This window comes from Zeus faber, assembly GCF_960531495.2.
Source record: "Zeus faber genome assembly, chromosome: 22".
NCBI classification, from domain to species: domain Eukaryota; kingdom Metazoa; phylum Chordata; class Actinopteri; order Zeiformes; family Zeidae; genus Zeus; species Zeus faber.
The window spans coordinates 19,262,488-19,277,795 of record NC_137209.1 but is presented as its reverse complement, the minus strand read 5'-3'; the positions used below and the strand labels follow the sequence as shown (position 1 = coordinate 19,277,795).

Genomic DNA, 15,308 nt, shown 5'->3' with positions numbered 1-15,308 from the left:
ATTAGTTGAGACTTTGGTCACGTCATATATATATATATATATATATATATATATATAAATATATTTATGAGAAAAAATAAGGAAACGCATAGTAGGTCCCCTTTCAATCTTTAAGTGTTAGTTTATCTTTAAGTTTAAAATACTGGAGGAACAGGATCTGTGCTCATTCTTGGTTCAAAGTAGAACATTAAAAACCAAGATTACAATGAAACTCTAATTAAGGTTTAGAGTTTAAATCGTAATCCTTGCTGGCGCAGCCCAACCTTAACAATCGAATATATTTTTATGAATATCAGATTGTAAAACATCATAGAGACGTCTGAATGTGCCACTATGATAAAACTCTTCGAACACAGTTAATTTATTGCATAAAATAAAATGTGTATATATTACCATTTTTATTCAAGAAATTCTAGTTCTCATTGAATCTTAAAATTATAATGTATAAATGCCGACTGTTCATTTCATATATTTGACTCTCCCTAGTTCTGGGTCACGGCCTGCGGCGCTGTCCATGGTCCTGAGGGTCGATGCCATCTGTGGTTCAATGTCAGTTTTGACCACTTTATGGCTATAACTTTTTGTTGTTTTTTTTCCCCAATATCTTTGGAGTGTAATAGTAATTATAGAACGGCTGTTGTTAATGTTTGTAACGCCTTATTTGTACAATAAATGATTCAAAGTCTCAACAAGTTGCTCTTGGAGTGTGTTTTGATAACCACAGAGTGCTGCACATTCCACCACCTAGTGATGCTGTGACAGCGACAAGAATTATAATAATAACAACATTAATGTCAAAATATAATTTACAAATCACTGGGAAGTCCTTACAAATGCTTCAGTTGCACCAGCTCTCTGAAGACGATCACGCAGCGGAGCCATTTTCTGGCCTTGCTCAGTTACCACCAGCTCTCTCTACAGGCGGTTTTCATAGTTCTAAGAACTTTTTGTAGGAACCGTCCCTTTTTTGTGAGCGCACTGCAGGACGGAAGAACGATCATAGTTCCTAGAACTCTATTTTGAGAGAGCTTTTTTCGCTCCCACTCCAGGGCGGGGACTAACCAGCACAAGAGGAACCATCAGTGACATAAGTGCACGGTGATTGGTCCGAAGGTAAGTGCACGGTCCCTTGGACTGAGGTCAGTCCACCCAGTAGAGTGGCACCGCTCTGGGTGCGGACCAGCCCTGTGTGGTTTCCCGATACTCGCCCGAGCCTTACGAAAGTTGGAGCCGTTTGGGATGAAGTCCTTTAATTTAGGATCAAGTCCTTTACAGAGTTAATTTTTTCAGCTATTTTAGATTTAGTCTAGATTTAGACAAAAATGCTTATCAGTTTTAGTCACATTGGAGTCATTTGTATCCTTTATCCTCCTATCCTTTATCCTTTCATCCTATCCTGACAAGTGTCAACTTTTAGTCATTACTCTTAGTCAAAATGTTTTCTGTCATTAAAATCATTCAATTGGGCTAATACACTCTCCGTTTGGCTGGGATTCTGGGAAACTGCTCACAGAATGCAAATGGCTTGGAGGACCCCTCCATTTGCATTCTGAGAATTGTTGTTTCCTGGGAGGACCCTGCTGCGCCGCCTCACGCTGCCAGTGCAGTGCCACAAAATAATTGAGAGCCTCTGCCGCCCTCTTCTCGTCATCTTTAACAACACGGAGATGAGATTTTTACAGAGAGGTGACATTTCTTGCTTCTAGTGTTTTACAAAAGTGACTTTACTCCTTGCCGGTGCAGACTTTAACCTGACTTTATCAGAACAGTTTCACATTCTGACTTGACTTCACATGGATTATGGAAGGATTATCTTGATCTGCATGGGGGCATCAAAGGAACCATAAGATCACCGTTGGTGCTGTTGTTCCAAGTTCACCAATGGGGGAGTAACTCAAAAACCGTGTTTTGAAAATAAGTACAGGGATTGAAAAAAAACCTGCGGAACATTTGGGGGAAAGTATTAATTTTGAATGTCCGATAGCCCACCACTAACATTTTGGTCCCGTCAACGAAAAAAAAAACAGACATCCGCCATATTTCTTATTATCAAAGATCTATTTTTAGCTTGGGCGGGGAAAAAATGAAACAAAGAAGGAATAGATAGCACACGGGAGAAGATTAGTAGACGAACGAGGCAGTTGGGTCGGGTGGAGGAAGATGGAGCTCACCTTGATGCCGTCCCCCTCCCTCAGACGGGTCCAAAGAGATGTCCGGAACCCGGCCAGGTCCACCTGGTGGACTCCGCCCAGCAGGACCTTCAGGGGGAGAACGCACCCATCAGAACACAATGTTTCACATTTTTTAGGGATCGTTGAGACCAAAAATGCGCAATTTTTACAGATTTTCTCAAAATCTACGATACAATTCATAAAAAGTTTGGTTTTAAGTCGAAAAATTGTGAGAATGAGGGGTTTTTAAACTACTAATTAAGTCAAATAAAAACATTCAAACAGACACTTCTTTTGATTGTGATAATTAACATTCAGCAGAGAAATTTTGTAAGACTGAAACTATTTCATTTTTCCCCACACTTGTGGAAAATTCCACTAATATGGAAAAGCCGCAGCAAAATGTGAGTGTTCTCGCAAGGATTCTGCAGAATGTCGGAATTACCATGTATTATTCTGAATCCCGAGATGGATCTAAATGAATAAACAAATGAATTAATAGATGAGTAAATACAAATAAAACTGCCAGAGTGACATTAGCATGTGGCACTTTGCCTTTTCTTCCACACAGAAAACACATTCAGTCTGAAGCAAGCAGCGGTGATTTAAACACTACTGACACACACACACACACACACACACACACACACACACACACACACACACACACACACACACACACACACACACACACACACACACACACACACACACACACACACACACACACACACACATCACAACCTCATCTCTTGCATCTGTTGCAGTGCGCCCCCCTAGGTACAAGCTGATAAACTGTATATTACACCATTATATAACCCATAATATACTGAGAGACAGAGAGAGAGAGAGGCCGTTTCCTGGAGGCGTTTTTGGCAACAATCTACACCTCAGCGGGCACTGGAGGAGGGTGGAGGAGGGTGGAGGAGGAAGGTGTAGCGCCCTGCTGTGTTAATCCATGTGAAAGGCCGTTTTCCAGGAGGCGTTTTTTGGCAGCGATCTACACCTCAGGGGGCACTGGAGGAGGGTGGAGGAAGGTGGAGGCGAAAGGGTGTAGTTTTTATCCATGTGAAAGGCCGTTTCCTGGAGGCATTTCGGCAGCGATCTACACCTCAGCAGGCACTGGAGGAGGGTGGAGGAAGGTGGAGGTGGAAGGTGTCGTGTTCATCCATGTGAAAGGCCATTTCCTGGAGGCATTTCGGCAGCGATCTACACCTCAGCGGGCACTGGAGGAGGGTGGAGGGGGAAGGTGTAGTGTTTTTTCATGTGAAAAGCCGTTTCATGGAGGTGTTTTGGCAGCGATCTACAGCTCAGCACGCACTGGGGGAGGGTGGAGGAGGGTGGAGGAGGAAGGTGTAGCGCCCTGCTGTGTTCATCCATGTGAAAGGCCGTTCTGGAGGTGTTTTGGCAGCGATCTACCCCTTAGCGGGCACTGGAGGAGGGTGGAGGAGGAAGGTGTAGTGTTAATCCATGTGAAAGGCCGTTTCCTGGAGGCGTTTCGGCAGCGATCTACACCTCAGCAGGCACTGGAGGAGGGTGGTTGGGGGTGGAGGAGGAAGGTGTAGCACCCTGCTGTGTGTATCCATGTGAAAGGCCGTTTCCTGGAGGCGTTTTGGCAGCGATCTACACCTCAGCGGGCACTGACCTTTAGCTGCTTCGCTCAATTAAACAGAGCGAAGAAACAATGAAAAAAATTATATATATATATATATATATATATATATATATATATATATATATATATATATATATATATATATATATATATATGTGTGTGTGTGTGTCTCAGGTGAGAGTTTCTTTGAAGGTGACAGGAAGTATTTGTTCACAGATTCTACCTGTTTTGGTATGATGGTTCTTATTTTAGAATTTTGTCTCTCATTTGCCATTTAGCATGAACCTCTAAATGGTAAATGAGATTGCGAGCTCTGAAAGGTTTACTTTTTCAAAAGTTCTTGTTTACTAATTTGAATGAATGCGGTCATTTCCGCTAAACCTTCAACTTTAAACACAACCAACTTGTCATTTGGTTTTTTTTATCCGCCTCCCTTCATGTTTACACAGACCGACAAAATGACCTTTTTGAAACTAACAAACTAATTGAACGAACTTATTTCATCTCCCGGCCAAGGCTGGCACCGCACCTCCTCCAGCTTATTCATGTTGGGGAAAAAATGATTGCATCAAATTAAAAGGGTAAATGAAAATGAGTTAATCTACAGTACATTGGACATATAGATATAAAATATAATAATAATAATAATAATCGATATAATCTAATAGTGAAATAAGGATGATATTGGAAATTAAAATGCAGGAAAACACAACCCTTTGCAGTAAAATAATCATATAAATATATACATCTGTAGCAGTTCGCCTGCCTCACGCCACCTGAGTGGCTTTTCAAGGGGCTCACCGGCAGTCACAGGCAGTGATGAAAAAAAAACACTGGTTTATTGGAGAGTGTGGCAAGGTGTAACAAGCCGGGAGCAGATGAAAAGTTGTGATGACAAAGGCCTCTCCCAGTGTGTGTGGGGATGGGTGATTTAACCTGTGCTCACCCATTGCTCTGATGAACAACAGGTGGACAGCCGCCCCAGCTCCTCACCCCAACAAACGAGACCCCAGGGAGGTGTGGCTGCTTAAACCACACGACCCCCAGACCACAACATCATTTACATAACTAAATCCGAATACAGTGGTACCTCGACTTACGACTGCATCTACTGACGACTAATCCAAGGTACGAGCAGCGATAGTCACGAAAATTTGCATCGACTTGCAACCGACTGCTCCAAGATACGAGGGTGGAAATTTGCAGTTGGCGCGTCGGCAGCCAGTCAGCAGCCAGTCAGTCAGCAGCCAGTAAGCAGCCAGTCAGCAGGCAGGCCTACATGGTGTGTGCACGTAGTTTGTGGCTTATGGATATTTTTTTCATATTTACTGTGTTTGCTGTGTATTTTGTTTATTTTCACCCTTCATTGTTAACCGCATGTCAACGCGGCGTGAGGCGAGTCGCTGAGAAGTGACTGCCCGGCACACACCGTCTTTATCAACAGCCCAGCGGTCGATATTCGTAAGTAACTGACCGCCGACGGCTGCTCTAGACCAATCGGAACAGAGTTTAACATAAACTGCACCTGTTTTTACATGTGAGCGTTATAAAAGACGCTAAACGCGGAGCCGATAAAACACTATGTAAGGTTCCGCCGCTGGGAATTGATCAAATCAAGTCAAACTACACCCTGCCGTGTTATTTAATACCTATGTGAAACACACTGCTCGCATCCCACCTCGCCCGGAGAGAGGATATTACATTTCCAGTTATAGCCGCGACATGTATCACCTTGCATATGTGAAAATTGCAGAAAGAAAGTAAAAGGTGAGACATCCAGTACAACAAGCCCACACAGGGAAATTATTAAGGAAGGCTCCCACACGCTATTAGAGTACAGAGAGCAACAAATGATGCCAGGTGGAGGCCTCGCATGGAGCAGCAATTGCAACCCTTTTTCGAAGGAAATAATCCCACGGCGTTATACCGCCTTCCTAACTACACCACCACCACCAGAAACGTCACAGAACGTACGCGCAGAACTGTGCTTATTGTTATTATAAGGCCTACTTCGCAAAACGATTCGCTCTTCGCGACCAAATCTGTTTCATGACTCCGGAGTCACTCCAGAAAGGTAAAAGTGAAAACTGAAAATAATCACCGGGACTAAATTTGAGTCCGAGACAAGAAAGGTGAAGGTGGCGTTTCTTATAACTCATACTGAATGTGATGGATCGCCACTTTAAATTCCACCAAAATAAGTAATTCAGACAGGATTCAACGATTCCTGCGACCTCGGAGCCGAACCGGCTCTCCTGACTCTGGTTCGTGGTTACACCGACGGAACCTGGTCTGCTGGAACTGACGAATCAGATTTAGTTGGTGCAGCCCGGCACGTTTGTCTTGCAACACAAGAGCTCGTTGCCATTATTTATATATTTTCTTCCGCGGAAATTCAACGCGAAACGTTTTCGCGGCGCGCTCTCAAGCGTTGACAAGCGCCGGCGGAGAGCGACGCTCGGGGACTCCTTCTCATCTTGAATTATTCCAGAGCCAAAGCCCCAATCCTCCAGATTAGGAATTTCCGATAAGTGAAAATCCCCGATCCGCTCCGATCTCAGAGCAGGAGAGGGGAAGGGAGAGAGGCAGGCAGGCGATAAAATAATAGTATTGCTTATTGGGGAGATTTCCCAGGGTGCAACACTGCTCATCTTCGCTGATACCGAATCCCCCCCTGGGAAGGACCAGGGGCCCAATTTGGAGCCCGGGCCACTTCCAGTTTGGAGTTAGTTCCGCTCTCCAAGAGGCTCAATCTGCTGCTTCACCCGCTTCCTGGGCGATGGCAGATTATTCGGGCCGGACCCAGGCCCGGGCTCGCACTAGATTGTAGAATTATTTATTTCGGGGGGGAAAGCTAAATCCCAAAAGGATGACATTGCAGAGGGCATTTCGGGAAAGCAGCGTTAGCCATGTCCGAGATGTTAAATGGTGCCAGGTTAACGGCAAAATGCAATTTGTCGTTAAAACCGGATAAGGTCTCCACACGGCCCGAGTTGTTACTAAAAGTGAGAGGAAGGAACGGAAGTCAATGGACATTTTTTTTTTTTTTTTATCCCATTAGCCTTAACCTTGGATGGTCTAAGATCGTCCAAGTTTGCCATTCGCTGTTGGACACAGTAAGGTCTCGATACGACGACATTGGTCAGTGGAAAAAATTTAATAAGTGCAAATTGTTGTTAAACCAGGACAGGACAAAATTACATTTGCCTAACCCTCTTGGCACATCGCAGTTTGTTACACAACGTGAGAGAAAGGATTGGAAGTCAATGGATAATTTTTTTTTTTTTATATTAAATAGTAATAAGAATAATATTGTTGATATTATTATTATGAATAATAATACTAATAATTATTATTAACATTATTATTAACATTATTATTAATTATAATAATGATGATAATAATAATAATATAATTATTATTATTATTTTTATTTGTATTATCATAATTATTATTATTATTATTACCATTATAATTATTATTAATAATAATAATAATAATAAATAATAATAATAATAATTTTAGCGGTATGAAACCCATTGTGGTTTGGGCTTGTTCCCATCATCCCAATGTCTCATTAAGTCTCAAAGTCAAAACACAATTTCATTTTTCATATTTATCATATTTCAACACCAGACCGAACATCATTCACCGGAATCCGACGACGGAGTCATTTACGCGTCAGGAGACATCGAGGGAACGCGACATCCCAGCAAACGGAGCCTTGAAACGTAAGCTCAGGCAACAGAAAACGGCAAATACAGCAAAGCGGGAGTTATGAAGGAAATGAGCCGAGAAGTGGAAGAATTGATGTTTCTTCTCGTAAATCATGTAATATGGGGAGCCAGCGTGTCCGGAGCGTCTTTCTAACGGAGCGCGAAACGAAAACGACCTTGAAAAGTAAAGTTGTAGCGAGCACAGCGAGTGAAACATGTTCCATGGCAACTACCCAGTCGAGGGAAACTAAACGAGTCGGTTTGTGTCGGCCGTCAGAACTCAACGTTACCGGCTCTGACGTGATACGAGCACAGCCAGTGCCTCTCAGAATATAATAACTGTCTGGCAGAGTGTGTGTGTGTGTGTGTGTGTGTGTGTGTGTGTGTGTGTGTGTGTGTGTGCGCGCGTGCCGACAGCAGCGCTCGACTTCACGCCTAGAAAAAAGATATCCAATGTCGGCCGTGAAGATTCCACACAATTATAATAATAATGTCAAAATAATGGAAACTAGCCCTTGTGTTGCAAGATCAAAATTGCCAGGCTCCACCAATTCATCTCATACATCGGCTCGTGCAGAACAGCAGCTCTGTGTTCATCAGGACAAGTTTCACTCTGAAAGTAAGAACTATTTGTGGTGACCTTAGATAAAGATACTTTATCACTGACATATTTCCTTGAATTACATTTCCAATAAGTTACGTTTCCATGAAATAGGAAAAAGGTTGTGGTATTTCTGTGAGTAATGACCATATAACCATGACCATATTACATTTCACTGCATATATGTATGAAAGTATGTATATGTATGTGACAAATAAAAATCTTGAATAAAAAAAAAATCTTGAATAACGCCTTGCATTTTTCCGACGCCTCGCTGGATCATGAACGCATCACCCACTTGTACATTCGAGGGGCTTTGGCGTGGTCACGTTTTTGTGGACTACTGTCTTTCGTATTTTTCATGAATCGGGCAAAGTAATGGGGGCCACGGAGATAAAATGTCAATCGATCTACTGACATCTAGCAGGTAAGAAAGTACAGAAATATACACGTAAACAAATAGTTTATGTCAAACCACTACAGAGGGATGGAGTCTACGCCGCACACTGGACACGGTGCCAATGGACATTTTGAATCAGAACCTGCTGCACATTTATAGTAAATAGTATGATGACGTCATGAAGCGTCTTACTGTAAATATCATCTGGTTTATTTTGTTTACGAATAATGGCGTGTCAGTCAAGCAGGACCAAATCAATATTTGGGATCAATATTTGGTCTGGACCCCTAATAATAAGCTCCGTTTTACATGTTTGACACATTTAGTGGTCAACAGGATCGTGGTACAGTGCCGTAGGATTATTTAATTAAAAAAAAAAAAAAAAAAAAGTGGTGTCGATTTATTTAATAGTAATAATAATATTAGATAAGCATTTTGCCGTTTAATCCGCATGAAAGAAGAAAAGGTGACGTGAAGGAACTGTCAGTCGGGCGTACGGGTCTATGTTGTGCTGAGTATCTGGATCCGGGGAACATTTCATAAAGGCCACAGGGTCGGATCAGCACCGACTAAATGCCAATGTAATTATTAGTGTCTGGAGATGGTGGAGAGGGAAGCGTGTCCTGAGGCGCTACACCATATTTAATTAATAAATGTCACTCTGTGGAGGGAGGGAGGGAGGGGAGGACAGTCTACGTACAGTAACACGGGTTTGATCCCTTGTCTCAGATATTGTAATGACACTGTAGATACTAATAATTTAGTAGTTAGATAGTAATAATTACCACCATATATATATATATATATATATATATATATATATATATATATCACACACACACACACACACACACACACACTTTTATATTGTCTTTGTTAATCGTTATTGGCTATTTTAAGACATTTGGCTCTTTTTACATAATTTATTTTTGTTTGGCTATTTTCGATTCTTTGGGGGTTATTAAATATAAATATAAAAAAATATATTTGTCTATTTTAGTTTCCTTTTCTATTTGGCTATTTTTGTATATTTGGTCATTTACTTTGTATATTTGTCTATTTTTCTCTTTTTACACTAATTGTCCGTAGGGAAATGCATCAACCACCACCACAACAAGTTCCTCGCACATGAACATTCAGATTCTGATTGTGATTGTGAATTCCACAAAGGGGAAAAACGGGCACGGGTGCCACAAACCAGACAGCTAGAGAATCCACGCATCTCTCAGAAAGACAGAAAGTGAAAAGTGTCCGTCCGACTGGGATACCACTGGCATGAAAACACGTCTGCCCGTAACCTTTATCATGAAACATGCAAGACGCAAGAAGCCGAAGAGGAGGACGGTCGGAGGGGAGGGGTAGGAATCTGGTCGCAGTTCTCTTGACTCAAAGGCCACGGTGTAAGAAAGTAAGCGATGCTGAAATCCACCCGTGACTCAGAGGGCGGGTCACAGCTCCGTCACCTCTCTGTTTGCACTGGAATCCCACAGCAGCATTGGAGACACGTTCATCACATATTCAGCATCGTCTCTGTCTCCCAACCGTAAAAAAGACTAAAAAAAAAAAGGATACGATCGGTAATAATTAGTTCCATCCTGTACATAGAAACGCACGGTGGATATTCTGCATAGTTCTATATATTTGTCAATTTCTGTTACGCTGTTTTTTTTTTGTTATTTTTATTTCATTTTTATTTATTTATAATTATTTACTTGGGGTGATACTGCGTTATTTTTTTTTTTGATTTTGTATTATTATATTATTATTTATTTTAATTTTATGTTTTTTTTCCATGCGAATTGTGTGTAGAGCCACCAATCCTCACCGTGACAAATTCCTCTTATATGAAAATGTACTTGGCGGAATAAACAGATTGAGTTTCCGGCCGTTGAGCAGCAGCCTGTGAAATAGTGGAAATCGCAAATGTTGCCTTTAAAGCATTTCCTTATCTGGAGCCGAGGTCCGTTTTTAGACCCAAACCACATCTAAACTTCATGAGCGAGAAACGGCTGAATATCAGATTCATATCCGATATGGACACAGCCTCTTGAGAAATAAGTAAAAGGAAAAAAAGAAAGACGAGAACATTCCCCAAAAACTGCAGGGGGTTGAGATTTGCTGAAATCCACCCGTTGACTTCAATGCATTCTACACATGTCGTGCTTTGTGCCGCTCCACCACAGTGTCTTTAACTCCGTGGGCGTCTTTCATCCAGCCATCAAAGCCCATTTCTGAGACATTTCCCCCGAAAGCTCCGTCTCTATCATCCAAAACGATCCCATCCAGAGAGAAGCCTTCACTGGGAAACAGGGGCGGGGCTGCAGAGCAGCACGGGCACCGTCGGGGAAAAACCCACCGACGGCAGAACCTCTACGTTCCTACATGGAAAATAAAAAATCCACCGTCGCAGCGTTTCGGACGGACGCTCAAGTGTCGGGGCGTCGCACTGGATGATGGGCTACAAGTACAAGTTGAGGTGGGAGTGGAAAAGGTTGAGGTAGAAGTAGAAGTAGAAAAGGTTGAGGTAGAAGTAGAAGAAGTTGAGGTAGAAGTAGATGAGAATAATGTTGAGGCACAAGTAGTAAGAGAAAAAAGTTGAGGTACAAGTAGAAGTTGAGGTAGAAGAAGAAGAAGTTGAGGTCCAAGTAGATGTAGAAGAGGTTGAGGCACAAGTAGTAGGAGAAAAAAAGTTGAGGTAGAAGTTGAGGTAGAAGTAGAAGTTGTTGAGGTCGGAGTAGATGTAGAAGAAATTGAGGCACAAGTAGTAGAAAAAAATTGAGGTAGAAGTAGAAGTTGAGGTAGAAGTAGAAAAGGTCGAGGTAGAAGTAGAAGAAATAACTTGAGGTAGAAGTAGAAAAGGTTGAGGTAGAAGTAGAATAAGTTGAGGTAGAAGTAGATGTAGAAGAGGTTGAGGCAGTAGTAGTAGGAAAAAAAAGTTGAGGTACAGGTAGAAGTTGAGGTAGGAGTAGAAAAAGTTGAGGTAGAAGTAGAAGAAAGCAGTTGAGGTAGAAGTAGAAGACAGTAGCTGAGGTACGAGTAGTAGTAGAAAAACATTGAGGAAGAAGTAGAAGAAGTTGAGGCACAAGTAGTAGAAAAAAGTTGAGGTAGAAGTAGAAGAAGTTGGGGTAGAAGAAAGAAGTTCCCCCCCTCCCCCACGTAGTAATCCGTGCATTCCAGGACCTTGAGGGTCCATTGGAACGCCTTGTGGTTCACAGTGGGTCCATCTAACCACGTGATATGAACGTGCAACAGAACCTTGGATCTGGGCCTCGCCCGTCCAAACAAACAGGTGTGGTCCCCCCGGCCCCACGGACGTAGAACCTCAGGGTGAAGCGGCTTCTTCGGGAGACGTCCGACTTTTGACTTTGGAGAAGGTGTCTGGTGGCGGCGCCGGCCCCCGAGCAGAAGCACAGGTCCACCGCGGAGGCAGTGTCGCCCTGTCCGGCGACGAGGGCCTACGACCGACAGCTTGAGCTTGTCGTGTTCCCCCCATCCCCACGCCACGTCCATGCTTTTCTTGGCTCCCGCCTCCACCCGCCCCCGCCCCCGCACCTCCACCTGGGACCCTCACGTTTGTCGCTGGATCAGGCGCTTGCGAGAGGCGCCCGTGGCTTCTGTTCTCTGGGCTGACGGCGTGACCCTGAACCACCCCAGGGAAACCAGAACAAGGAAGTCGGCGCGTTGCCGCAGATATCAAATGAGAAGAAGAAGGGGGGGGGGGGGGGGCGGGGATAAGGAAAATAGATCAAGGACTTGAAGGGCTATAAAAAGAAGATGGCGCTAAATGTTCCTTATGTAACACCTCTCTCTCCCTCTCTCCCTCTCCCTCCCTCTCTCTCTGATTCCTTCCTAACAGAAGAGGCTATTGTTGTTTGGAAACAATGGCAGCCGCTTCTGAGGAGACTGTTAAGCGAGCGCAAAGCAGATGCTTTTTTTTTTCCTCCTCTCTCTCTCTCTCTTTCCCTTCCCTCCCCTTTCCTCTCGCCAATCAACTTAACACCTACACCTCCCCCCCCTCCCTCCCTCCTCCCACGTGCTGGCTGCCTCATCAGTCTCAAATGGCACAAGGCGTTCCGGTTGTTGTTCTTTTGACTCTGTGACAGGATGAGGGGGACTGAAAAGGTCACCGCTGAAGTAACAGCTCCACCTTAGTCACTAATAAGAAAGGAAAAAGATAAAGGAGGGGGGAGGAGCGGGCGGAGGGGGGAGGAGCGGGCGGAGGGAAGAACGAGGCTAATAACGTGAAATAGAAATGTCACGGAGAAAGCACGGGCGAGGCGCAGCGTCAGAGCGAAAACAAACACGCTCGCTCACTTTTTCGCCGCGAGCGGCCGCGTTTGCCTGGGGCGTGGCGCTAGCGGGGTGGGGGGGGGGGGGGGGGGTGCAGACTCCAAAGGAGTTTCTTCCTTTTCACTTTTTATTTTATTTTTTTTATCGTTTCCACCATTTTCGTCCATTTTCCGCGGCTTCCGCCAGCCATCTGTGTGGGACTCTCATCGGCGGCTTTTTTTTTTTTCCCGGAGCCTGAGCCAGCAAATGTCAGCTGGATGAAGAGCCAGCCTGACAGACCAGACACAAGAGTTTTGTCATTGCGTGTGTCATCCTTTCGGCTAGCGAGCCCGAGCATCACCCCCCCCGGCGCCCCCCCGGCCCCCACCCACCACCACCACCACCACCCCCAGTTGATGGGTGGGGGTAACAAACATTCGTTGGGGGGGGTGGGCTGAAACGTCGGGTTGTGTCACTTCCTCAGAGTGCTGTGATCCTAACCCAAGGGCCTGGAGGAGGAGGAGGAGGAGGACTGGAGCGCAGATCCCTGGCGGCCCACGTGGAAGTGCTCGCCATTATTGTGTTATCTCACTGTGCAGTGGGGGTCGCCATGGAGACCTCACAAACACCGTCTTCTCACCGTCGACCAGCACAGAGGACAGCCAGGTCTTCAGCGAGACGCCAGTCTGACAAGCCCTGGTCTGGTGTGGTGTGGTCTGGTGTGGTGTGGTATGGTGTTGTCTGGTGTGGTCTAGTGTGGTGTGGTGTGGTCTAGTGTGGTGTGGTGTGGTCTGGCCTGGCGTGGCGTGGTCTGGTGTGGTGGTGTCTGGTGTGGTCTGGTCTGGTGTGGTGTGGTCTAGTGTGGTGTGGTGTGGTCTGGCCTGGCGTGGCCTGGTCTGGTGTGGTGTGGTGTGGTCTGGTGTGGTCTGGTGTGGTCTGGTCTGGTCTGGTGTGGTGCGGTCTGGTGTGGTCTGGTGTGGTGTGGTGTGGTGTGCTGTGGTGAGGTGTGGCCTGGCGTGGCGTGGTCTGGTGTGGTGTGGTCTAGTGTGGTATGGTCTGGTGTGGAGAGGTGTGGTGTGGCATGGCGTGGTTTGGTGTGGTGTGGTCTGGTGCGGTGTGGTGTGGTCTGGTCTGGTGTGGTGTGTTGTGGTCTGGTGTGGTGTGGCGTGGCATGGTCTGTCTGGTGTGGTGTGGAGAGGTGTGGTGTGGTGTGGCGTGGCGTTGTCTGGTGTGGTCTGGTGTGGTGTGTTGTGGTCTGGTGTGTCGTGGTCTGGTGTGGTCTGGTGTGGTGTGGTGTGGTGTGGAGAGGTGTGGCGTGGTGTGGAGAGGTGTGATGTGGAGAGCTGTGGCGTGGCGTGGCGTGGCGTGGTCTAGTGGGGTGTGGTCTGGTGTAGTGTGGTGTGGTCTGGTGTGGTCTAGTGTGGTGTGGTGAGGTGTGGCCTGGCGTGGCGTGGTCTGATGTGGTGTGGTGTGGTCTAGTGTGGTGTGGTCTGGTGTGGTGTGGCATGGTCTGGTGTGGTGTGTCGTGGTCTGGTGTGGTCTGGTGTGTCGTGATCTGGTGTGGTGTGTCGTGATCTGGTGTGTCGTGGTCTGGTGTGTCGTGGTCTGGTGTGTCGTGGTCTGGTGTGTCGTGGTCTGGTGTGTCGTGGTCTGGTGTGTCCTGGTCTGGTGTGTCCTGGTCTGGTGTGTCCTGGTCTGGTGTGTCCTGGTCTGGTGTGGTCTGGCGTGGTGTGGTGTGGTGTGGTGTGGAGGGGTGTGGTGTGGCATGGCATGGTCTGTCTAGTGTGGTGTGGAGAGGTGTGGTGTGGTGTGGCCTGGTGTGTCGTGGTCTGGTGTGGTCTGGTGTGTCGTGGTCTGGTGTGTCCTGGTCTGGTGTGGTCTGGCGTGGTGTGGTGTGGTGTGGAGGGGTGTGGTGTGGCATGGCATGGTCTGTCTAGTATGGTGTGGAGAGGTGTGGTGTGGTGTGGCGTGGCGTGGTCTGGTGTGGTCTGGTGTGTCGTGGTCTGGTGTGGTGTGGTGTGGTGTGGAGAGGTGTGGTCTGGTGTGGTTGGGTGTGGAGGGGTGTGGTGTAGTGTGGCGTGGCGTGGTCTGGTATGGTCTGGTGTGGTCTGGTGTGGTCTGGTGTGTCGTGGTCTGGTGTGTCGTGGTCTGGTGTGGTGTGGTCTAGTGGGGTGTGGTCTGGTGTGGTGTGGTGAGGCGTGGCATGGCGTGGTCTTGTCTGGTGTAGTGTGGTGTGGTCTTGCCTCCACTCACCCCTACTCTCCCGCTCACATCCTCATTCGGATCAGAGGACATTTGACGTGATGCGATTTAAGATTCCGTTTGAAAAGCGGGGACTACCCCGGCGCACACCTAGGAACAGGTCCAGCGGTTGCCTCGCTGTTGTGCACGGGGAGCCAGACGCAGCCAGCGGCCGAGATGGAAGGTGCCTTCGCCCCTCCAAGAAGAACAAGGAAGGCATGCGGTTTATTTATTTTATTTTATTTTGGGGGGGGTGTTGTCCCAGTAATGTACTTGAAAACAAGCGTATTGACAA

At 46.0% G+C, this 15,308-nt stretch overlaps 1 protein-coding gene across 1 annotated transcript in view; it reads right to left on the bottom strand.

The window, feature by feature from the left end:
* The window catches only part of LOC307247520 (glucosidase 2 subunit beta-like), a 226,374-nt gene that overhangs the window by 174,883 nt on the left and 36,183 nt on the right, over positions 1-15,308 (bottom strand). Inside the window, exon 9 of the mRNA XM_080023681.1 lies at positions 2,172-2,258. Coding sequence (XP_079879807.1) covers positions 2,172-2,258 — 87 coding nt within the window. The remainder of the gene's footprint in view (positions 1-2,171; positions 2,259-15,308) is intronic.